We start from the raw sequence: 25,611 nt of genomic DNA, 5'->3' as shown, positions 1-25,611 counted from the left end.
ACAGCTAAACCCTGACTCATCTCTGTACCTCCTCATCATATCCATCTGCATCAGATCTAACCAGAATCCTTCCCACACTGGGAATCTCGACTTCAGAGACCTCAGCATTAGGCTGGGCAGCAGACTCTGCGTCATGAGCCTGCGCGGGCTGCTCGGGCTGCTCTGCAAGGTCTGTTTCCGGGGACATGGGCTTCTGGGGTTCAGCTTCCTTAAGCTGTGGCAGCAGAATGGAGAGAAAGAGTAAGAAAAAAACAGAAGAAATAAAGAGGGATTGGTTAAATGCAGCAGGCACAGGGTAACAGAAATGCGAGAAACTGTGGCCGTTATTGCCAAGAGCCCACCCCTCTTGCACTTGGGCGTCTAAGCCATTCTCACCTCACTCAACGCTGCTTCCACACCACTCTTCTCGTAGGCGCGTGCCGTGTTTGCAATAGCCTGGGCGGTCTGCTCCTTCACGATCACGGCATGCTCGGAGGACAGGCAGCGAGCCCCGTGGGAAGAGGTGACTGAAGACTCTGATAGAGAACCCCACAAAGGAATTAGCATCTGATGAGAAGTCACCTCTAGAACACTCTGTAAAAGGCAAGCAGGACTGATACAAAGTTTCATGTGCAAACCTTCTAACAAACCTTTTTTAAAAACCTATGCAAATTTCCCCTAGAAACTAGTGACTAAAAGAAATGGCTACTTTAGCAAGAAGCCACTGATGACGCTATAAAGTTTAATGTGCTCCTGATGCTGTCATATTTCTTTATGCCAAGAAGCCTTCCTACAAACAACCATCTGTTAGGAAGATCACCTTTGGAGAACAGTTTTCATAAAATCTACCTATTCATCCTACGTAGTTTCTCCTGCAACCTGGGAAATAAGCAAAAAACTAAACAGAGTGAAAGTACAGGTAGCTAGTCTTTCTGCTCTTACTTCCGCTCAGCAGAAATGACAGTCTAGAGCCCCAGGCTAGGCTGTCAGGTTGTGCAACACCAACTCTATCTGAACTCCAGTGTGCAGACCGTGGCACGGCTCACTCAGATCAAGTGCACGGGACTGGCTAATGGAGTGCAGCGTGAATCCCACCAGATCACCGGCATAGACGCCCTTCTCAGGTACCTTGTGATGGAGAGAAATCCTGTGATGCTGAGCTGGTGGAAGACTCCATTTGAGGGATTTTGCAAGACTGCTCTTCTTCCCACTCCTCTACTTCCTGCTCAAACCTCCAGTTATCTTCCTGAATGTAATGCTTAAGTTCAACAGAGAGGGTTTCCACTTCTCCTGACATCTGATCTAATTCACTCGGGGCCGCCTCTGAGGAAGAACAAAGACAGAGTTTAAACGAAGTCCCACCAAGCAAAAGGTCTCAAGGAACCCAAAGGTCCTTTCTAGAAAGAAAGAAAATAAGACACTTTGTCTTTTTTTCTTACTCCTAATGAAAAATACATACACACGTACATAATTCATCTGAAGTACTGACAACATCAGGCCAACAGTCACAGCACCCCAGTAACAGTGCCTGGCATGTTAGTAGGTAGGCACATTGAATATTTGTTAAACGAATCAATCGACGATAATGACTAAGGATTTGGAGTAGAGGCCAATCAGTGACAAAGTAGCAAGAACAAACCAAACACTTCTTGGAAATTGAGAAAATCATTAGATCCAATGGATACTTCAAGGTAGACAGTTTTATCTGTGTAACCAATGCTCCTATTACTGATAAGAATATCCATCTCAAGACGGTTAGAGATGAATGCCACGACATTTATACCCCCTTAAGTTTCACACAATCAAATGCTATAAGAAAGGAAACTGATACAAAGTTTAGATGGTCAATAATACCTGGTTCATTAAAGGCTATGATGAAAAATGGCAAGGATATCAAGGACATATTAAATCTCATTTCTAACCCTGTGACCAAAACAAAACATAAAAACCTACAGCAGAATAGAACATCCACGTACTGGTTGCTATTAACTAGTCTTTTCACTAAGCAAATGACAGTTTCCACTTTTTGTCTGTTTCTGTAATATAAAAATGAGCCGTACGTGTAACAACAAGGCTCCTATATACCACCAACAGCCAGCACAATTATTTGTACAGTAACTCCCACAAGCAGCTGTTCCTGCTTTCACACTGCAAACATGCAATTATGAAGATCGGTTACCGTTAAGTGATCATTCTCTCCATCCCTTGTCCCTCAAGCACACACTAACAAGTCAGAAAGATCATTTGCTGCCCAGACAAAGTGCCTTATGTGTTTTCTTACTCATGCAACACAGTGAAGTTTGAACACTAAAAGAAGATGCCTTCCATGATCTCAGATGTGAAAGGAAGAAAGAAAGAGAGAGTAATATAAATGGAAAACAGCACAGAACCTGGAATCAGAAGATTTACTGGCTATAAGACTCCAGACAAGTGCAGAACCTCAGCTGGAAAATGTGGGTGATAAGAATTCCTGCCCTGCCTACCTCCCTTTTAGAGTTATAAGTTATTAGAGAAATAAAGTATGAAAGCGTGCAGTAAGGAGTAAAGTACCAACATAAATGATAATTATGATTGCTCTTAGCATTAGCAATAGTATTATGAGAAGTATGAAATTGTTCAAGCAAATCCACTTGTAACATCTAGCTATTCTCCAAAGGGTGTAAAAATATGTGTGCAAGAATGTCCCTAAAAGAGAAAAAAAACTAGAGACAACTTAAAAGTCTATCAATGGGAGGCTGGTTTAACAGATTATATACATATTCCATGCAATGGAATTATTACGCAGCTGTTAAAAAGAATAAGTTGGTTCTATTTATAAAAATACAGAGATCACTAAGGAAAACAATGAATGACAAAGAGGCAGAACAGAATGGAAAAATATCCCCTTTGGGGGGAAAAATGGGGTGTGGGAGAGATATCGATAAATAAAATCTAGCCGCTGCATAGAACATTTCTTGAAGACTACATAGGAAACCTAAGAATGGATACTCGTTGGGCTCAAGGACGGAAGTAGGAAAGCAAATCTATTTTTCCTTTTTAGTCTCCTTTATACTATTTGTATTTTTTAAATACATTATTACTTTATAATAAATCTGAGTTAAAATTTTTATTTTAAACTACAAGATTGTTCCCTTCCCTGAGCAGTACAGATTTCCCCCACCCCTGGCTTCTGTTAAGGTGTCTTTACCTGCACTGAAGTGGGGTAGCTTGTCGTTAATGTACATCAGGCAGTAAGCACTAACATTTCTCAGGCCCCCATAGGAATCTCTTTCAAGTTCTTCCCAGGAAGACTCGGTAACGGAGATGTCGTTGTACTTGAGCCAGACTTGTCGGGGCTGATTATAGATATAGGCCCAGTAGTGTCCTGCATTTGCTTGTCCTTCATGAACAAGAACTGCGTGCAAACGATAAGGCACCTGCAAATCACAAAGCGATTCCTGTATCAGGTTAAGCAAAATAATCGGACAAGACTTAGGTTACTACAATTCAAAAGTACACCCAACTATCAGACATCAGAAAACTGCCTGTTTATACATGTGTTTGATGTTAGGTTCACATCAAAACATCTTGTTGATTCAAGATGAACTAACAAAAACACAGCCTTGGAATCTCCTAATTATGTCTTGGTTCCTGAATCTTTAAAATCGGACAATTGAACTAGATGACCTCGTTGAGGCCTCTTTCAACTCTAAAACTCCTATGATTATAGATCTAAAACGAAAGATAACTGAGACCTATTTATCCCCCCAGTTCCAAACTCAGTTTATCTAAAAACAGAATCACCATGACTACTCATGTTGAGAAGATGTTTACCACACTTGGTACCTACAACAAGTTTAGCAGCTATCTTGTTCTATGCCTATTTTATTTGTTAACAAAATCTAAGTTAGCATATTTCATTATGAGTCAGTCTCGTGGTCTCTATATTTCTTCTTGCAAGTAATCATCTACTTATCTGGGGGTGAAGACCCTTTTAACGACATACTTGTTTGTTTCAACATGTGAAAAGCCTTTTTTTCCCCCAATATGGGGAAAATAGAGCAATGCTTAATTGCCAAAGTTAAGTACTGCTGAAAGAAAGGAAAGTCGGCCATCGAATCAAAGTAAACTTACATTTAATCAGTACCTTGACATGTTTTTACTGGTGGTGAAATTTTTTAAATAACAGAAAAGAGAAAATGGGGAACAGCCAAGATGCACATGATGCATTCCTGCCGTGCAACACAACTGTGCCTCCGTGCGACCCTAGAAACAGAGCTCTCCTCCCGCGGCCTATCGTTCACACAGAAGCCAGTGGAGGGCAGGCCCCTAACTGGAGCCTCTTTCCCCTCTATGCCCAGAATGTTACCCTAAACAAAAACATATGTGGAAACTAAAATTTCTGCCCTGCCTACCTCCCTTTTGGAATTACCAGAGATTTAAAGCTTGAAAGCACGCTGCTAAACAAAGGATCACGAAGGATCGTGGTACTTTGGAAAGGATGGGGAACCAGTCCCTGGTCAGGTTTCCCCCACTGCACTACTTAAATGACCATTTTATGAGAAATTTTTATTAATATTTAACGACAAACCTTTCAAATACATGAAAAAAATACCATGTGGCAGAATCAAAACAAATATATTTTAGGTTCTGTTGGTGACAGAAGATACATTGCTTTTTTTTAGCCTAAAATATAGAATAACAGCTATTTCTTTCTTAAAGTTATTTTTATATCTCAGGGAAGTTTCCATTCAGTTTCAAAGAAAGCCATCAACTTTTCTTTTTGTATCTACCATTAGCACCATTAGAACATGCCTTGACTACCTTCCCATCAATTTTCATTCTACCTGACGGAGGAGAGGATCACAGTACATCTGCTCAACAGTCTGGGTAGTGCTTGCAATACAGTCCTTTAAATCTGTTAAAAAAAAGAATACTTAGTTAAAACGATTTCATTACACGTCACCCAGGCAGCTTTAGCTCTGCAAAGAGTACTGCTCCTCCGTACCTGGGGTTCTGACCAGTTCAACTTCACTCCATGAACCACGAAGAAGGACACAGTTTTAAAGTAGGTGGAGCTTTAGGTTACAAAGGCTTTTAGTTTAATATAACTACATTAAGATTTTTTAAAAATCACCTCTTATAATTCACACCAGAATTCCTTAGAGAGAAAACAGTTTCTAGAAAAAGACCTTAATGGGGCACTTGGGTGTAAAATATATGTCCCAGAGACAGGACCTGAAAGGAGAAGGCAGAACAAAAGGCAGGGCCAGATTTCTATGAATAAGAACCTGGGAGGAATCTAGGTTTGTATTATTTCTTTATTTACTGCTCCCTAGATAAAAGGAGAAAGAAGGGGAGGAGGGAAAGTCTGAGCGACAAGACAACGAGGCCAAAGGATTTTCGGAACAGAATGCTGAATAATACGATTTTACATTGCGTGCATTACTCAAATATTCTTTGCTTCATTACCCTTCAATAAAGCATACTTCATGTAGAAAAGACTTTAAAAGTGGTAATTCAGGAAAACAAAATTCTAAGTTTGGGTCAACTGAAGCCAGAGTTCAGATCAACTACGGGAAAAGAAAATCAGCAGATGCAGAAAATTCTCAGCCAAAGGTAAGTGTCATGAGTGTCCAAGCTACCCAGGATTTCCCAGAAATTTTGAGAAGGGAATCCAGGGGGGATCTTTTCATGGTTGTAAAACAGAAGTGTGTGACCCAATCTCGCAGGGAACAAAAAGCACCAAAGAGGTCACAATCCCCAAAACTCAACAGTATACATGGCAATGGCAGGACATGTAGCCAAGGTAGCTAACTTCCACATATTCAAACAAACAGAAAAGGCAAAGAGTAACTGGGAAGTATTGAAAGAGCCAACCTTGTATATCTTGTTCAATCTCGCTCCTCCACCTCTGAAGGCAGGTCTTAACAAAGTTTATCTCCTCATCTGTGACCGTTCGAGGTGCTGGGTGTGAGGGCATTTCCATGAAAGATCGGGAAGGTGTAAGTGGCTGATTCGCCATCTTAGACTTGTGTAGAGAATCTTCAGAAGAAAAGGTACTTTCAGCATCTTGAGACGTGCTCTCTTTACTTGTACTGAAGGAAGATAAAAAACATGCTCAGATGATGATTTCCAAAATATGCCTTGGCCTAAATTAATGCGCTTTCTAAAGCAAGCTGCTACGTGGAGAAGTACAGCTATAACTTAGTGAGTGTCTACTCTGCAGAGTTACTGAGCCAAACCTTTCCTTTACATGCATCATCTCATTTAACACAACTTGCTCATGAGGCAGGTACCATGACCATCCTTATTTTACCAACTACAAACCTAAGATTTAGAGAAATAAAGCAACTTATCCAAGTTCACCCAGCTAGTAAATGACAGAGAGGGATTTACACCCAGATCCGCCTGGGTTTAAGAGTCTATGCCTCCTGCTCTCTAACCACTTGCCTTTTCATGAAGAAAGGATGAGAAGGAACATGGAAAAGAGAAGATTGGGACTGGAATAATCAAGGAATCAACTATAGTGTTTCCAAGATGCAACTGACTAAAGTGAGATAGATAGACAGATCCAGGAACAAAACACACAGAAGAAAAATAGTATCAGCTCAACATCCAACTCACAGGAATACAAATAGGTGGCCCCCTGGGAGAGTACAGGGTGCAGGACTTAAAGGCAGACAATCTCAGCTCTACCACGCCTTAGCCAAATACCCAAGGAAAAGTAAGTAGCCTCAGGCAAGTAATCTAATACCTCAGCTATAAAATGTGGGATGTTAACTTCTTTACATCTTGTTGTAAACCAAGAATAAAGTATGTAAAGTAAATGTTAATTTATCTACTAATTAACTAATGCCAAACAAACTGCACATAGACAAACCAGCAGGAATATAAACTAATCCTGTAACTGTACTTAGGTTTCCGTTTCACACCAAAACTGAAGAATATAAACTTCCTACCTCTGACTTAAAAGAAACCCTCTCTCCCTTTCCCACCTGCCTTTCTCCCATACACAGAGTAATGGAGAAAACCCCTTTTCCCGAAGGACCCATACATATGGAAAAATAAGCCCAATATAAGCAGAAGAGCAGACATCTCAATCTCAGAAAAGATTACACACACACACAGAGCACTTTAAAATCTAATATAGGCAGTCCTATTTTATGTTATTAAACAGATTAAACCACTTTTAAAAAATTAAAACCATTTATATTTTACAAAGGACATAAAAACATTCTACAAAAATCCAAAGAAATACTCATAGGTAGAGTATAAAAGTAAAAGAACCCCCCCACCCGTTGCCTCATGGCATCCCCTAGAGATAATCACTCCTACCATTTGGTATGTTCTATCCAGATACGCACTTCTGCACACACATGAATGAATGAATATTAATACGTGTGTGTGCGGCGGGGGGAGCTGGAAGAACGATTGTTTTGTTTTGTTTTTTTAACATCAGAGTCTAACCTTTTCTATAGGTTCTAGTGTTTTTGTTAGCCAGGACACACACATCAGATCTGATCCGCGCTGGCCCCAGTGGCTCCTCCAGGCCACAGAGGGTGCTGTACACGGCTGAGCTGCAAGAGAATCAAGGGCTGGCTCATGTGACGTGGCCTCCCTGTCTCTTTACTGCATAAACCCCTCTAGGCTGTGCTCTTCAATTTCTAGCCAGTTCTTTTCCATATCTTAATCTTCTATTTGTGAGTAAGTTTCCCTTCCCTTGATGTTTACTTAGTCATGCACACTTCTTCAGCAAACGAGAAAATGAGATGTTTTAGAAGATCAGGGGCTGAGGTTTCCTCTGAGGAAGGCCTTTTGTGGCACCTAGCTTATAGCAAGCTCAAAGCAAGGTGGGCCTGCTGGAGAATGAACACTATTCCAAACAGTTCAAAACGCCTCTGAAATAATCCCAACTATCCTGTGGGCAAGATGAAGGCACCGGTGGGAATTATGAAAAATTCACCCAAGTGACAGTTGGCGAAATCCTTCCCTTTAAGACAAAGAGCTCACGGCCTTTGAGCTCTTACGGGGTGAGTGTTAATCAGGTGGAAAGATGGTGCACAGTTCAAATTAAACCAATAAACCCATTAGATACTATTTTTAAAACTCATTTGCATTACCTTTCCTTGGATATCAGGTCAGAAGCCGGGCAGTGCGCAGAAGAAAGTGGTAACGTCATGCGTGCATCACTTTGAGATGCAGAGTTTTCTGAGGCAGGTTTTGTACTAGCAAACTCAATAACATATTTCAACATGTCCGGGAGTGGGAACCGAGCCGGGCCCGAGCCGTACTTCACATACCTAGGAGGCAGAGACAATGGTACTCTACTGCCAAGGCTGCCTTGTATTTTTCAGGCTCGCTGACAAAAGATCTGTTATTTTCTGGAGAGTCAATGGAAAGGCTTATTCCTAAATGCCATACAATATTTAATACGTTAATCTACAGAGCAAAAAGTTCTCTAACTACAAAAGTGAAAACTGACAATAACCTAAATTTTTACACCTGGCAAAAAGCATTTAAAACGGGCTCCTAGTCAAAGTCACGCCAGTGATGCTTCCTCTCGATTCATATCACATTTAGGCTCTTGTCATAAAAGTAAATTGTTTCTTAAAGCAAAAGAGATATATTATCATTACTCAAATCTGAAAATAATGCTGGTGAACTAGTACCCAAGGGTTTCTTCTCTGCTGCCCTTTAGATCAAGTGCTCTGCAATTAGGAAAAATGAGAGAGAGAAATCTGGAAATGGGAAGCAGGTATTGACAAAGGTCAGAGATAAGAAAACGCAAATCTTTCTTCTGTCGAGTCCTACGTACCCTATTATTCACATACTCATTCAACAGCACAGGCCAGGAATAAATTATTGAAGATTTCTTTGGGATTAGTAAATAATAAATGTCTTCAATATATAACCAAAACAACTAATTAATTATTTTAATAATACCCAATGTCCTGCCATTAGTAGCACATGCTACACTCAGTAAAGTGAATTCTACAGTTCACTGCAGAAGACAGTCTGAATGGTACATAATTAAGCTGACTCATTGGTACAGGTACACTATAATCCTGGGATTCCATTTATAAAAGGAATAGAGTCATTTCACGTTTCTCTTCTCTAAAGAAAGTGAAAAAAGAAACAGGCATAAAACTAGGAAGAAGGAAAACTGTCTGTTTCTATATCAAAAAGGACATTATGAAACATAAAAAAATATAATGCGACTCAAAATCAACATTAGAGGGTATGCAGCAAAGACACTTCAGCTACTCTAATTGAAAGGAGAAATAGAATGATTTCTCCTGTGGGTCTGCCTGCCAAAGAGAGTTACAGCTTTCACTGAAAAGGATATTAAATATGTAAAACTAGAAGAACTTTGAAGAACTGTTCTATTCCTTACATCTATTTCCTTGGCTTAATTTCAGCTATCAGCTTACCTAAACTCAGCTGGTCTTTCAAGATCTACTTTCCCCATGAAGTCTCCCCTCCATATGCCGTGCCCCCAAATGTCAAAGGAACATCTCCCCTCTCTGAACTCCTACAGTACATGAACTAAACCTCTTGTCTATCCCATAGACATGGTTAACATGTCTTCTTAAGCTTTCAGTGTTTGTTGAAAGAAGTTATTAATACAGCACTGGCTTGGACCAAAGGAAACATCTTCTTACTGGCACTGCAGCATTGATAATCTGTCATAAGATTTTAAGTCATTCTTTTACATCTGTAACTCTTCTCAGGTTTGCTGTATTTTAACGTGATACTTATACAGAATTTCAGGAAAAAATTTTCTCTAAGAAACTTATCTTCAATTTTATGACAATCATTTTTCTGTTCTTCTATTGAATTCCTTTAGACCAACTACTTCATACAATGCAGCACTTGTATTAATTTAGTAGAATGAGAGCAAAAGTAGTTTCAAAAAAGATGTCTACACTGTACACAAGAAATCTTATTTTTAATATTAGAGTACCTTATAGAAGAAATGGTGAACATTTTTATTTTTTTAAATAATAAAAGTAATGCATGCACCTGGTAAGAAAACAAATACAAAAAAGTGTAAAACAAACCACAAAAGCCATCCATCCCCATCTCACTTCTACCATCTAATGGTATCCATTAACAATGTCTTGTATAGATTCCCAGGATTATGTCACACACAGACAAGCAATTTTTTTAAAAATTTCCCAAATAAAATTATCTGAAATTTTAAAAGTCACTTTATTTTAAAAAGAAAGTAGTATCATACTATAGAAAATGCTCCTGTACACTATTTTAAAATCTAAATAAGTCAGAATGCCTTGCTGGTTACTGGCAAACTGAGTATTTTTGAGCTATAATGCATCACGTATACCTGGTTGTATAAAAACAGAACTTTCCAATCTTACAAAGTATCACTAAAACCTTACAAGTAAAATATTGCCACAGGTATAAAGTCCCATAAGTCACTTCCAGGAGTATGTGAGGAATCAATCCCCAGCTTAAGTCTATATTTAGACAACTAGATGATGGATCATAATACCTCTTGGATAAGTTCTTCCTAAGTGAGAGAGATGGAGCTGGGGAGGGGCACCTATAGGTACAGGGTCTTTCTCGGGCTGGTATGGAAGGTTCTGCCCGTCAGGGAAATTACTGAGCTAGCAATGAAGTGGGTAGAGGTGGGGTGGTAGCAGCAAAAATGCTAAGCAGATAAAGGGGGAAAAGCCACTGGCAGTGTACTTATGATTTCCTTCCTGCACATTAGATCAATGGGCTCTCTTCTACTAGAGAGAAGTGACACTGACTCCTCCTTAGGAAGTCACGTGGCGATTCCACAGAAACAGTCCTTGCTGAACAGATGAACAAAAAGGGAAAGATCCCTCCACAGGAGAAAGGACTCGGTATGTGTCACAAATACAAGCCTTCAGTTTGAGTCAGCACCACTCTAGAGAGAACACCATTGTTTTACCTTCCCCAGGCACCTCAAAACTGCTTTCCCAAGACAAAGGGATTAGAGTTTTGTGGCAGTTACCTCTCCTGTGTTTGTGAAAAAGATGGCAAGGAGAGCAGAAAAAGTAAAGAGCTGTGAAATCAGAACTTGGATGCTCTTCAGTACACTGCCAATTGTGTGACTTGGGTCACTAAGGTTCCCTGGGACTACTACTGCACATCTTAAAGACAGTTTCACACTTAGAAACACGTTTTTCTTATCTATTTTATAAAGTAACACTAGTTAATACTTAAACTCTGACTTTTTAGATAAAAGCAAATTATCCGTTTTTAATATCCTACTCTATCTTTCACGTTTCTAAGTACAAAGGTGCCTATGACTTACCTTTCCAGTTTTTGCTGCAGAACTTTTATTTCCTCTTTCAACTTTCGAATACACTCTCTCTTACTTCGAACAAGCTCTTTGCTCCTGTACATGTACCTAAGCAAATAATAATCCCACAAACACAATTTGTATTTAAAAACATTAATGACACAAAGTTTCAGCAAACTTGGGATACAAGGAAACTGCCTTAATCAGACAAAGGATATCTATGAAAACACAGAGCTAACATCATATTTAATGGTGACAGACTGAAAGCTTTCCTCTAGTATCAGGAACAATCCAAGAATGCCCACTCTTGCCTCTTCTATTCAATGTTTTACTGGAGGCATAGCCAGTGCAGTAAGGTAAAAAAAAGAAGTAAAAGTCATACAGATAGAAAAGGAAGAAGTAAAGCTGCCTTTAGCTGCAGATAACATGATTATCTACATAGGAAATCTCAAGGAATCTACAAAAATGCATCAGAACTAATAAGTGAATTTATTAGTAAGGTCAAAAGATGCAAAGTCAATTTAAAAAGAAAGAGGAAAAAAATCTACTGCATTTCTGTATACTTGTTAAGAACAAACGAAAAGTAAAGTTTTTAAAAAAGGCTTATAATAACATCAAAAGCAGTAATTATTTAGGGATAAACAATCAGATATGTTCAAGGACTGTACACAAAAAATTATAAATCACTGTTCAGAGAAATTAGCAAAGACTCAAGTAAATGGAGCTATACCATATTCATAGATTGAAGGACTAAAAATTGTTAAGATGTCAATTTCCCCAAGCTGATCTACAGGTTCAACACAGTCCCAATCAAAATCCTAATAGCTATTAGGGGTTTTGACAAGCTGCTTCTAATATTTAGATAGAAATGGATCAGAAGAGCCCAAACAATTTTTTAAAAAGAATAGCAAAGTGGGAGGTTTACACTATCTGATGTCAAGATTTACAATAAAATCACAGTAGTCAAGACAATGTAGCACTGGCATAAGATTATACAATAGACAGAATAAAACCTCCAGAAAAAGGCCCACAAATACAAGTTCAACTAATTTTTGAAAAAAGTACCAAGGTAATTCAATGGGGGAAAAGAGAGTCTTTTCAGCAAATGATGCTGGAATAACTGGACATCCACATGCCGCCTTACCCACCCTGCAAAAAAAATCCCCTTACCTCATACCATATATGAAAATAAACTCTAAATGGGTCATAGACATAAATATGAGTTAAAATTACAAAATTTCTAGAAAAATATCGAAGAAAACCTTTGTGACCTTGGGTTGGCAGATTTCTTAATTAGAACACAAAAAACACAAAGTATAAAAGGGCACTTGATACATTAGACTTCATCAAAACCAAAAACCCCTACGCTTCTAAAAATACCAGTAAAGAAATGGAAGTGACAAGTAGAGTTAGAAAATATTTGGATTTGTATCTAAAATATATAAAGAACCCTTACAACTCAGTATGAACACAACCAACCAAATTAAAAAGTGGACAAAAGACATGAACAGACACTTCACCTAAGAAAAAATATAAATGAACATTAATTAAGCACATGAAAATATGGTCAACATTGTTAGGTATCAGGGAACTATAAATCAAAAGAAAAATAATATACTCCTACAAACCCAGGAGAATGGCTAAAATTTAAAAGACCGATAATTCCAAGTATTGGTGAGGATTTGGAGCAAATGTAGCTCTCATACACTGCTGACAGGAACGCAAAACTGTATAGCCACTTTAGAAAACAGTTTGGAAATTTCTTATAAAGTTAAAAATATACTTTTCATACAACAGCAATCTCACTCCCAGGTATTTTACCCAGAAGCACTAAAAACCACACCAAGACTTTTATGTGAAAGTTCACAGCAGCTTTATTCATAATAGCCTAAAACTGGATACATCTGAAATGTCCATCAACTAGTTGATGGAAAAAATATTGTGGTACTTCCATACAATGTAATACTACTCAATAATATTAAGAAAGAAATCACTGATGTATGCAACAACATGGATGAATTCCAAATACATTATTCTAAGTGAAAGATGACGGCCACAAGAGGGCTCATACTGAATATTAATGTCCCTAATTATGACATTCTAAAAATGACAGAAGTACAGGGCCAGAAAACAAGTGGTTGCCTGAAGGTGGAGGGAAGGGACTGACTGCAAAGGGGCACGAGGGAACCTTCCGGGTGACGGAAACGTTCTATTATCTATATCACCTTCCGGGTCATGGTGGTATCACTTGGCTGTATACATTTGTTGAAATTCATCAGCTGTACACCTAAGAATGGTAACATTTCTTTGTATGTAAACTATATGTCAATAAAACAGACTTTAAGAAGATTAAAATTCTATAATGTAAGTCTGTCTAGGATTTTTTTTTTTCAGGAATACAGATAATATTAAGTGAGAAAGAAATACACAGCAGCTACTCCAGATACTGTTCACCAGACAGCAGGGCTTTCACCTAAAGCCTAGCTACTCAAATTGTGGTCCAGAGATCAGAAGCATCAAACAGCATTGCCCTGAGAGCTTCTAAGAAATGCAAACTCTTAGGTCGCAACCTAGATCCACTGAATCCAAATATGTATATTATCAGGAGCTCCAGGTGAGTCCTATGTACAATACACTTAGTATATGCTCACTTCTACTGCTACAACACATTAAGAAGACAATCAACCACAGAACTCACCTGTCCATATAAATGATCTGAGGAAATTCCAGCTTATTGTGAATTTTCTCTGGCTGACCAAGGGACTGATTGAACTCAAATCTTGAGAGTTCAAAGGTCAACACTGGAGGTAGTTTTGTAAACCAACGCTATGTCAGGAGTAGAAATGTGGGAGAGAAAAGTTAATTTTAGGAAATAGTAATAGCCAGATTTAAACTATCCCTCATCAGACTTTCTTCCTTTTGTAATCAAACTCATACTAGAGTTCTTTTTTTTTTTTTTAATTCCAAACAGTAAAATGACCACTTAGAATCATGCCTTCTTAGAGAATATGGTTAAACACTTCTCAAGACTCCAAATTTACAAGCCAGTGAACAACATTTTAACTCAACTATCATCCTCAGAAATGACGACCCTTAAATACGTGAACTTCACCAAGAATCTACACATCATTCACTGCATCATCAGGATTCAAGAGGTTTAAAACCTGGAGAAAATGGCTAGCCTAACCACAGAATTAGAAATTGTCCAGAAAGATTAATATGTGTACATATACTATATACTATTTATTTACAGTCTATTAACCATAATTTGAATCCCCTTTATTTCTAAAAAGGAAACTTGAAATAGCTTCATGATTATGAGTTCTGAAGTTTCTGAGAAAATCTCTGAGTTCCAAGAATTTACAGATCTCACAAAGGACTTAGTCAAATCAACCTATAATGTTGCCTTGAGTTTCAAGAACAGAAAGCACTGAATTATAAAGAAGATCTCAACTGTCACTGATCGTAGATCAGGAAAAAGCTAAACCAGGAAAGGCATTTCTGTTCAATTCACCTGTATGCCAGAGGTCTGTATGAACAGCTTTAAAATGTTCCCTTTACCAAAGGTGCAAATAGCTATATTCCCTCCACATACCCTTGTCAGCATGAGGTGAATCCAGACAGCCTGCCTGACCACCTCAGAGCTATACCTAAATAGGCACAATTTTCTTTTTTTTTTTAATAGAGAGGTCCCGTTCTTGAATAGAGGTCTCCAGAGGTCTAAGTCGCTAATGAACAGTCCTTGCCTTTTGTAAGAGCAAGCATCAGCTCTGCACAGATGGCACAGATGACATGCCTCCCAATCAGGAATTAATACTTTCCTTGGAAAGCTAGGGAGGCAGTAGCTCTCTCCCAGTTCCAACACTGCTCTACAGCTAATGCACTTTTGACAAGGCTCACGTCAAGCTCCCTATTTAATTCAAGACAGATTTTCTTTCTCTTATAAGTAATTACTGAGTTGGACTCATATAAGGCACAATTCTGTTCAAAGCGTATGGTGAAAGGAGAACAATCCAAGCTGTGTGGTGTTGGCAATTATGCTACAATGTAACTCATTCTTAACGGGAACTTGGAGATATTAATTACCCTTGCTTGCCCTGTAATTCCCCCTTTCTTTCCAACCCACAAAAATAAATAAATGAATCTTACATTTAAAAAATTTTAAAGCAAAGGCAGAATTTACAACTGAGAAAAGTAAACACTATAAGAGGGAAAATATTCTAAATGGCATACCATAGGAGTTAATCACTGTACTTTTACCCTCCGAAAATAGGAGGCAGGGGTTCTCCCTACTCAGGTACAGGTAGGCTTCAACAGAAAGAGAGAAACTTGATCATACTTAACACGTCAGAAGCAGCATACAACCTTTATACGATTAACTCAAATTCATACAAGAATTTATTCATCAAACACTAAGACTCACTAACTCTTATCAACTCATGAGAGACTTCAGACTAGCTCAAGTCCTGTTAGTGTAAAGTTATTTAATATGTGATGTGAAAACAGTCTGCCCAAAAGCTCAGTCCTATTTAACTGGCTTTGTCTTGGCAAAGCAAATAAAAATATCCAACTCACCTCTTGTCCGTATTTCACTGAATGATCGGAAGGAAGCAGCTCGATGTCACCCTCCACCATGGCCCCTTCCAAACATTCGTCTAAGTTGCGATAACCATTTACCTGAAGGGGATACTGGCCGAAGGTCTCATTGTTACAAAAGGGCTTCCCTAGGCAAAGAAACAGATTGCTTTTTAAAAGACATCACTACTGCTATCGAAAGCTTTTTTTCCTGGCACCACAGAGACACTATCTTCTTAATTCAGCAACTTGCTGAGAACTGGTTAGAAGTATACTTAGCCAGGATGGCTACCTCTAACGAACCAGCGGATCCAGGCATAGATCATTAACAACTGCTAACATCACAAAAAGAAAGACAACCAACTATGCCTCCTGATCAAAGACGGTCCCACCACCTGTGAATTAGTCTTGACTAATTAAAAAGCCTTACCTGAATCTGGTCAAACTCTAGATCCAACTATCAAGTTACAAAAAGAGGAGCAAAGAGGAACATGTTAAACTGTATCACAGATAGGCAAGCAGCAAAATTGTAGACTGTAGAGAACATAAGAGAACAAACAACCTAATTTCTTAAAAAATATATTTCAAGGAAGAAAGAATGGAGGGAAGGGACAGTCTGTAGATTTTGAAAAGAACTTAAAAGACCAATCATAAATGAACCACATTTGCATCCTGATTAAAACAAACTGTAAAAAAGTATACATATGGGGAAGTGTATTTATTTTTACATATGTAAAATTATATATTTATATACACATGAAATTGTAAAACAAATTGGGCGTTTGAACACTTGACTAGTTATATGATATCAAGAAATGCTGTTTTTTGGGAGTGACAGTGGATTAGATATTTTTTTTTGGCCACATGGCATGGCATGCGGAATCTTAGTTCCCTGACCAGGGATTGAACTGATGCCCCCTGCAGTGCAAGCACAGAGTCTTAACCCCTGGACCACCAGGGAAGTCCCTGGATTAGATTGTTTTACAAAGGCTATCAGAAGGGTAAAAGAAGACAGGTGTTAGATGGAGAATGATTGGCCATGTGTCCGACATGCAGCTTAGATAAGCCCCTAGAGTAGACACACTTTTGGCAGCCTGACTCAATGAAACCTTGAGATTAGATAAAACAACAGAGAAAACTGATTAACATCAGTGTGTGTCTGACATTAATACCAGATTTAGGCTGTGCAAATATTACACAATTCAATATAGCAACTCTGAGACGAACACTGTGCCCATTTTACAGATGAAGAGACTAAGGATCCAGGATCTCATGTAATTTGTCCACGATCACACACATACTAAGAGGCAAAACAAGTATTCAGACCTGCATTTGTCTGACTCTCAAGCCATTTCACAGTAATACAGATGTGGTCAGAAGTCTAGAATTAACATTTAGAGCAGAGAATTTACCTTCATGAATCCCTTCAGTGAGGAAAGTACCGTAGAATAGCTGCACCATTGGATTTTCAGATTTGTTCCTGGGATTGCTGCTTTTAAAACAAGGAAACAATTCTGTATCATTTGGATCAGATAAGCAATACATTAAGCCAAACCACCATTCAAAAGCAAAAATAATATATTTTCATCAACCCTCAAAGATCTAAGTATGCTCTAAAATAAGTAACGGATTAGTTCAGTTCAAAAACTCATTGAATAGCCAGGACATGGAAGCAACCTAAGTGTCCATCGACAGATGAATGGATAAAGAAGATGTGGCACATATATACAATGGAATATTACTCAGCCATAAAAAGAAACGAAATTGAGTTATTTGTAGTGAGGTGGATGGACCTAGAGTCTGTCATACAGAGTGAAGCAAGTCAGAAAGAGAAAAACAAATACCATATGGTAACACATTATATATAGAATCTAAAGAAAAAAAATAAAATGGTTATGAAGAACCTAGGGGCAGGACAGGAATAAAGATGCAGATGTAGAGAATGGACTTGAGGACACGGGGAGGGGGAAGGGTAAGCTGGGACGAAGTGACAGAGTGGCATGGACTTATATATACTACCAAAATAGATAGCTAGCAGGAAGCAGCCGCATAGCACAGGGAGATCAGCTCGGTGCTTTGTGACCACCTAGAAGGGTGGGATAGGGAAGGTGGGAGGGAGACGCAAGAGGGAGGAGATATGGGGATATATGTATATGTATAGCTGATTCACTTTGTTGTACAGCAGAAACTAACACACCATTGTAAAGCAATTATACTACAATAAAGATATTAAAGAAAATTAAAATTAAAAAAACAAAAAAACCCCTCATTAAACAAGTATATGCCCAGCACTGTACCAAATTCTGGAGACACAAAGGCAATACAGGCATGATCCCTGGCCTTACAGAACTGAAAGTCTAACAGGGGAGTCATACATGCAAATACATGTGTGTGTGTACATTCAATATATACATCTATATCCAGTGACAGAAATATATAAGGTATAGAAGTCATATAAAAGTAAGAATGAACCCTCTTGTGCAGTTTTCCAAATGAATATGAAAATGTTTTCCTGGTGGCACAATAGAGATGGAATGAAAACAGCTTATTTCTATAAGCCTATCTTAAATTAACTATGTAAGATGTTATTTGGAAAGCTGTTTTATGAGTTTTAAAAAAAAACTTAGGAAGCAAGTATCTCTGCATCTGTATTTGGCAAGGGCTATTTATATTCTTTGCTTTGAATTTTACTTCTGTCAGTGACTGAAATAATTCAGTGTATTCATATTATACCTCCATTCTCACATCAAGGATTGATCTGTATCTTTCAATACTTTTACAGCACAGGTGATGACTTTTAAAAAGTTAATAGTTATGACCCTTTTAGAAAAAAAGTTACAGGTTAATATGATTATCTACAGGGGGAAAACCAAAGGCAAGGGGGATAAACAATGACAAATATGAGTGGTTACCCCACAGGGTTTGGTAAAAATCAGCAATTTCTACTTGAGAAGAATAATCTCCCCCCAAATCATAATTCTCACTGGCCCGCTGTGAGTAGGAAGGATGTACAAACAAATCCTCAACACTCACTTAACATTAACAGCTAGCTGGAATGCGTCCTCTAGCCAATCCAGGAGCTTGTGTGTGAATTCACTCACATCTTGCTGTAACAGACGCACAAATTGCATAAGAGTTAGACCCAACAGTATACTTAGGGAAATGACAATTTGCCCTTATCCCACCAATGATTAAGATTCTATTACTACAAAGGATTTCTTTTTCAGGTCCAAATATCGTGAAGATACAAGGAATATTGGAACCCAGCTGCTGCAGACAACACACAAGACCCACTGGGCGATTTCTGACTAGGAGGAAATGGGAACACTACCCCTTCCAGCCACATCCATTTGTAACAAACAAAATCTTCCAGTTAGGCCTTTAAAAAAAGGTCCAAAGAACAGACTGAAGTCCTCTAGAACAATATGAGATCTGAATGGAGAAAGGAAACCTTTATGAAATGTTTTGAGAATTTTGTAGAACTGCAGGACCTTTAGACAAATAGAGAAAAAAAGTAATTTTATGAAGAAGAAGCTGCTCTAATAGTGATAGCTTTGATCTGAATAGGAGGTAGGGAAAGGAACGTACTAGAGTCTAGAAGAGAAAGACTGCTCAGAAAAGCTACTGAACTCAGGTTTAGATCGTTTTAAAAATAGGATTTCTATGTGGGCCATTCCAAGACAAAGGTGCAGACAAAGGATAGACTTTCCTTTTCTCGGTGACCCTCTGCCATGATTTACCGAGATATTTTCCAATCTCCTCCTTTCTACTTCAACAGCCCCTGGAAAATTCTATTCTTTCTACTATTTTTTCTTCTTTCCTTTAAAACAGCCAGCCTCCCCCACACAACATGTACATGCACACACGTTTTTTTTTTTACTTGTTCCTTAGGCATTACAAAGGGCAAAAGCAGGCACCCGGCGTCCTGCATAGTCATGTTCACAGCTCATGACACAGCTGAAACAAGGCAACATCACAGTAGTAGTAACAAGGCATCACTGCAAACTCCAGAGTCGAGGGAAAGAACGAGGACTACGGGCTTCCTGTACCTGCTGCTCCTCAGGCGATCGGAATGCTCCCTTTAAGAGGTCCAGGGCTGCTGAAGGGTCTACAAACTTGCGATTTGATCCCATCATCAGAGCAAACAAATACTGAAGCTCCTGCATAAACACGATATTTCTCTTTTCCTGCAGGGAAGATAGCGATGTGTACTCTTATAAACTCATATTTGGAAAATGTGAACACATAAAGAAAAAAGTCGTCAACAATCTCTCCCTAATTTATATTTACAAAGTTCTAGATTGGAATCAGGTCTCAAACTGTTACAGGTACTCTGATAAAGTCTGTGTAGGGGACTGCCCTAAACTCGAGAATATCCATGTAGAAGCCAGAGAGAGAATAATGTCAGAGAGCAAAAGTGTTTATTTTCTAAAACCGCTGCCATCCCTCCTTTTGGGAAAGGCATCACCAAGGGAAATCCTGAGAAGGGTTGGTTAGATCTCGGCAGGAGGCTATATCCTTTGGCAAGAATGGACTAAAGACTCTTCTAAGAAGGCCCAGGCCTCCCGGCATCAGGTCATCCATTCTGCACCCCTCAGCGCAAGCGACTAAAGGAGCCTGAAGAAGGTGCAAACAGAACAGGGATTTCTAAACCTCCCACCCAGAGGCAGAAAAGCTGAGGCCATCAGGGTGACCTGCCACTTTCTTAGAACTGTTTTCCTAATTTTATTCCTGCTTAACTTTACATTATTCCTTGTCACAAAGAAAGAAAAAGAGCCATTTGGAAATGAAAACAAATGTTGTACAAGCCAAAGAGCATCACAGTAACCAGCTTTAACCAAAATTAAAAGGCCTTTGGGAAGAATGGGACTAAACAACAGTGAAGATTCCTTGACACCAATTTACCGTGTGACTCGGACAATTTTCAAGTACGTTCTGTGGTAGGCTATAGCTGAGGACAAGTCTTCGGAATTCAGGCAATTGAAACAGAGACTGAAATAAAGAAATGGATTAATAGGCTTTCTTTCAAAATAACTGCAGCAAAAAAATATTTTTTACCTTAAAAGTATGTACAACTGTCAACCTAGTAATTCTACTTCTACTATGTCTAAGGAAATAATAATGGCTACGCATAAAAATTTCGCCGAAAAAAAAAAAAAAAAAAAAAAAAATTTCGCCGAAAGAATGTTAATCCTTTTTAGGAAAAAAACAGAAAAAACCTAACGGCTAGCAGGAAAAGATTAAATAAACTATAGTACATCTGTATAGCAGATTATTATATAGTCATTAAAAAATTACTGTAGAAACAATGTTTTCATAAAAGGACAACTACACAGTAAAAATGAATGATCAAGAGCTGCATGTATCAACATAGAGGTATCTCAGAAACATTCTGTGTGAGAAAAAGGTGTAGAAAGATAGAGTATTATATTGTTCATAAGAAGTTTAATCATATAAAACAACATGGTACACTGTTTAGGGTTACATACACCTGTGGTTGTATCTGTGGTGAAGGGGGTGGTATGACGGGCGATGGGTAAAATGGGGACTTAACAGTACAGGGATTTGAGACATTTCTTTCTAAAGCTGGTGGTGAGTACAGCGGTGTTTACTATTCGCCACTCTTTGTCTTAAATACCATATTTTAAGAAATTTTAACAGATATCTCCTGGCTGGCAGAATTAGGGAAAGGAATTCCTTTTTACTGTTTGTAAATCATACTTTTTTCCAACTATGAATATCTTTTGAAAGTTAATGTTTTAAAAAATCTCTTGTATGAATATAACTCCTCATCCCAACATAATGCTCAGATGACAAACCCCTCCAGCCCACAGGCTGGAACTCCTGAAGCAGCATCCTGGGTGGCCTGTAAGCCTCCGACTCCCCTCACTCCACTACAAGCTCTACTGGGATTCAGCCAATAGGAGGAGTGTACACCTGGGCTGGGAACTTAAGTCAGGTTAGGATGTGATACCAAAGTTCTACCTGGAGCCAGGGCTGGGATGCTCCGCTCTACAGGCAGCCCAGTCTCTTCCCCTCCCACCTCCCAGGTCTACCTAGCGCATCTCCGTTCCTCCTGGTTTCATCCCTACTCGGCTGACTACCCCGTAGCACGTTGCAGGACTTCTGTTCTACCTTGAGAAAAATGGCTTTACGTTCTCAAGTCCCTTCACTCCACCTCCTCACCTTCACCAAAATCTGGCTTTTCCCCAAGACGCTATTATTCTTAAAAACTACAACCGTGTGAGCTAATATTACTCATTTCCCAAAACCAATATCAACTTCATCCTCCAACATCTGCTTCTTCTCCTGTAGTCTCTGTATCACTAACGACACCCTCCTCCTCCAGGCATCAGAGTTTAGAACTTCAGAATAATCGTTGACTCCTTTCCCTTTATCAACCATTTACATCCAGGAAGAAGTCCCCTGCACTCTGCCTCTGGGGCGCTCTTTTATTCATAACCACCTCCTCTCTATCAGTCTCTATCACCTGCTCTAATCAGACTCCCATCACTGCTCACCTGGATCACGGCACAGCGCCTCCCAGCCTCTAGAACCTCCTCTGCACCCGCCCACTCTCCACACAGGTCCTTCTAACTATCTTTCTAATGTAACCAAAATAAAGCACCTGATTCACTGAAGACTGTCATACAGTGAGAGCTCTGCCATCCCAAGTCTGCCATCCTTACTAGGTGACTTTGGTCAGTACCCAATCCACAGGACATCCTGTCAGCTCTGCCTTGGGAATAAATCAAGATTCCAACCTCTTCTCTATTTCCATGGCTACCAGCCTGGTCCAGGGCAGCACGGCCTCTCAGTGATGACTGCAGCGGCCCCCTTCATAGGTCTCTCCACTTTGTATCCACGGCCCTTCCATTCTGCTCTCCTCACAGTGGCCAGAGGGAACCTTTTAAAACTCGAGTCAGCGTCCATTACTCCTCTGCTCAGAACCCTCATGACTCCCCATCTCACTCAGAGCAAAAGACAAGTTACCTCTCCAACCCCACCTCCAGGGATCCTTGCCTCCGCTCCTAGCGTTCCAGCCACTCGGGACTCTGATGTCCTGTGAACACACCAAGCTCACTCCCGCCTTGTGGCCATTGTTTGGTGCTTTCCCTTCTCCGTGGAATGTTCTCCCCCGACAGCTGCCTGGCTCACTCCCTCGCCTGCTGCGTCCCGTGCATTTGCTCCATTCTCATCCCCTCGTGAGGCCTAACCTAACATCATAGTTTATGTTGGAACCTGCTCCCGTCTCTCCTGCAGCAATTCCAATCTCCCTTACCCTGCTCTCTTTTCTATCACACTGACCAGAGTTTAACATATTATATAAACATCTATGTAGTTAACTAGTTAGTTTTTCAACTATTTATTGACTCCTATTTCAACTATTTATTTTCTATTTATTGTTCCTTGTCTGCCTTGCCTCACAAGAATCTAAATCCCTAAGGGCAAGGCTCTGTCTTGGTTTGGTTCACTCCTGTATCTCAAGGGCTTAGAACAGTGCTAGGCACACAGCAGGAGTCCAATTCACATTTTCTGAGGGAACACAGGTACTTTTGTTCAGCCGAGGGACCCCCCGGCTCCCTGAGCATCTTACCTCTCATGACCTATTCCTCCACTCCATCTCTACATACCCAGGATATGTCAATACCTGGAAACACTGCCACTTCTCAGATCACAAATTCAGAAAAACCTCCTCTTGAACCATAACCTGTCTTCTGGCTCATTTGTTCAATGACCCACAGGACACCTGTGCTTTGATGTCATCAGGAACCCAAGCAAACAGACCTCTTTCCTGTCCTCCCTTCCTGTTTTCATTTCTCCCTCCCCAGCTTTGACTCCGTGGTCTCTACCCATCTTTCATTAAATTCTCAAACTGCTCTTTTTTTTTTTTAAACAATCTCTTAGTTTTTATTTATTTATGTATTTATTTATTTGGTTGCACCAGGTCTTAGTTGCAGCATGCGGGCTCCTTAGTTATGGTATGCGAACTCCTAGTTGCAGCATGCATGTGGGATCTAGTTCCCCAGACCAGGGATTGAGCCCGGACCCCCTGCTTTGGGAGCGTGGCATCTTATCCACTGCGCTGTGCCACCAGGGAAGTCCCTCAAACCGCTCTTTTGTCCTTTCATCATACCCAGCAAATCCTCCAACTTAAATGAATTTAATTTTCCACTGAAGCGTTTTGGAGCACTGCTAAGAGAAAAAGTCCCGATCAAACAGGACACGTGGATACCACTATACATTTAAGGTCTACAACCTCAAGTAGACCTTCACATTTTCAGAAATCCCACCATTGTATTCTGGCGCCAACTGGTTTCCCGCTGTTTACAACAACCATTTTAAACTTTCACTCCCTTTAAAACCTGATTCTGTCACTCTTCCACTCTGCCTCAAAAAATGGCTGCTTATTTCAGAGGAAAAAAATGACTACTAGGAACTATTTCAACTTTAATTTGCAGTCATCATTTCCTCCTTGTCCTCTCCCGTTACCCTCTTGCCCTCTTGCTGTTGGAGGCCAAGCCCTCCCCACATGCCCTGCTCTCTGTCCTGTCCTCCCATGCTCTCTCAGAAGCCTTTCTCAGTCATCCCCTCCACAGGCTTGCTCCTTTCGCCAGCTCTCACAGGAGGGAAGTGAATCCAGGGAAGGGTCTCGGTCTCAATGTCAATCTCTCCCTCTCTCGCAAAAGGAAAGAACTGACTCGTGTCCCACATTCCCCAGGACCTTCCTACATCCTATTCTCAATGCAGAGGCCAGTGGTCCTCTTAAAATGGAAGTAGGATCGCAGCACTTGTCTGCTCCAGACCTTCCAATACTTTCCCACCTCACGTGATTCCTGAACCCTCATCACGACCCCAAGCTCCCCCCACCACCTCTACCACCTCCCTGCACTCACAGCTGTCTGCTCCCCGTCCTCGATCACTCGATCCAGTTCCAGCCTTCTTCCTATTTCTCAGCTCCTGACCTGAGTCTCTGTACTTGCTGTTCCCTGTCTGCAGTGTCCTCTATATAATTATATGAAACATTCTTCACGGAACTACATGGCTCATTCCCTCGCCTAAGTCAGGCCTCTACTCAGATGCCCACCTTAGCAGAAAGGCCACACCTAACCCCCCTATATAAACAGCGCCCCTTCCCTCTCTAGCTGAACCCTTTCTAGCCCCTCTTGCCCTCATTCATTCATCTTTATAGCACTTATCGCCATCTGATATATATTTTGTTTCCCGTCTGTCCCACTCTTTTCCAAGTAAACTCCATGGGAGTGAGGGCTTTGTTTTATCCACTGCTGTTTCCCCAGTGCTAGAACAGTCCAGGCACACGGTAAGCTGAAGGAACCCATGGATTTTATGTGTGGAAACGGAGGGTTCCGTTTCTGGCTAAGCAGCTGGGTCGGTGTCAAGCACTGTGAAGGAGAAGCTTGCAGGGCGGGGTCAAGTGCTGCACCGCAGCCAGGTTAAGTTGAAGAGGCAACACGCTCCCCAGGGGAATCCATCCTCCAGCTTGGCTTTATCACCATCTACGTGCTACTGATTCCCCGAACTATATCTGCAGCCCAGATCTTTTTACTGAGCAACAGATTCACATAGATAGCTGCCTACACAGTATCTCCACGTGGACCCTCAGACTCAGCATGTATAAAACTAACCGAAATCCCCCGTTTAACACTCACGCAAGTTATTCCTCCTCCAGTGTTAAATGGCACCATCGTCCACCTGGTACCTCAAGCTAGAAACCTTGCAGTCTTTCTCAGCCCCTCCTGCACAGATCCCTACCCGGTTGC

The 25,611-nt window shown here is 40.1% G+C and overlaps 1 protein-coding gene across 12 annotated transcripts in view; it reads right to left on the bottom strand.

Moving 5' to 3' along the window:
- USP28 (ubiquitin specific peptidase 28) overlaps positions 1–25,611 on the bottom strand; it is a 56,510-nt gene that overhangs the window by 7,747 nt on the left and 23,152 nt on the right. For 5 of the 12 annotated variants that reach the window (XM_082411051.1, XM_082411054.1, XM_082411056.1 and 2 more), the window contains 14 exons: positions 20,735–20,821; positions 19,879–20,016; positions 18,863–18,936; positions 17,242–17,321; positions 15,830–15,978; positions 13,953–14,080; positions 11,267–11,362; positions 8,082–8,261; positions 5,839–6,056; positions 4,806–4,876; positions 3,167–3,395; positions 1,108–1,302; positions 376–515; positions 29–214 (listed from right to left, as the gene is read on the bottom strand). In XM_082411051.1, the coding sequence (XP_082267177.1) occupies positions 29–214; positions 376–515; positions 1,108–1,302; positions 3,167–3,395; positions 4,806–4,876; positions 5,839–6,056; positions 8,082–8,261; positions 11,267–11,362; positions 13,953–14,080; positions 15,830–15,978; positions 17,242–17,321; positions 18,863–18,936; positions 19,879–20,016; positions 20,735–20,821 (1,971 nt within the window). Of the gene's footprint in view, positions 1–28; positions 215–375; positions 516–1,107; positions 1,303–3,166; positions 3,396–4,805; positions 4,877–5,838; positions 6,057–8,081; positions 8,262–11,266; positions 11,363–13,952; positions 14,081–15,487; positions 15,781–15,829; positions 15,979–17,241; positions 17,322–18,862; positions 18,937–19,878; positions 20,017–20,734; positions 20,822–25,611 lie in introns of those variants that run through there. The other 7 variants (XM_082411052.1, XM_082411047.1, XM_082411053.1 and 4 more) reach the window with 7 other exon arrangements.

The sequence above is a fragment of the Balaenoptera physalus genome (assembly GCF_965194825.1).
Source record: "Balaenoptera physalus genome assembly, chromosome: 10".
Classification (NCBI taxonomy): domain Eukaryota; kingdom Metazoa; phylum Chordata; class Mammalia; order Artiodactyla; family Balaenopteridae; genus Balaenoptera; species Balaenoptera physalus.
Note: the sequence above shows the minus strand (reverse complement) of the source record. Positions and strands in the feature narration are given on the sequence as shown.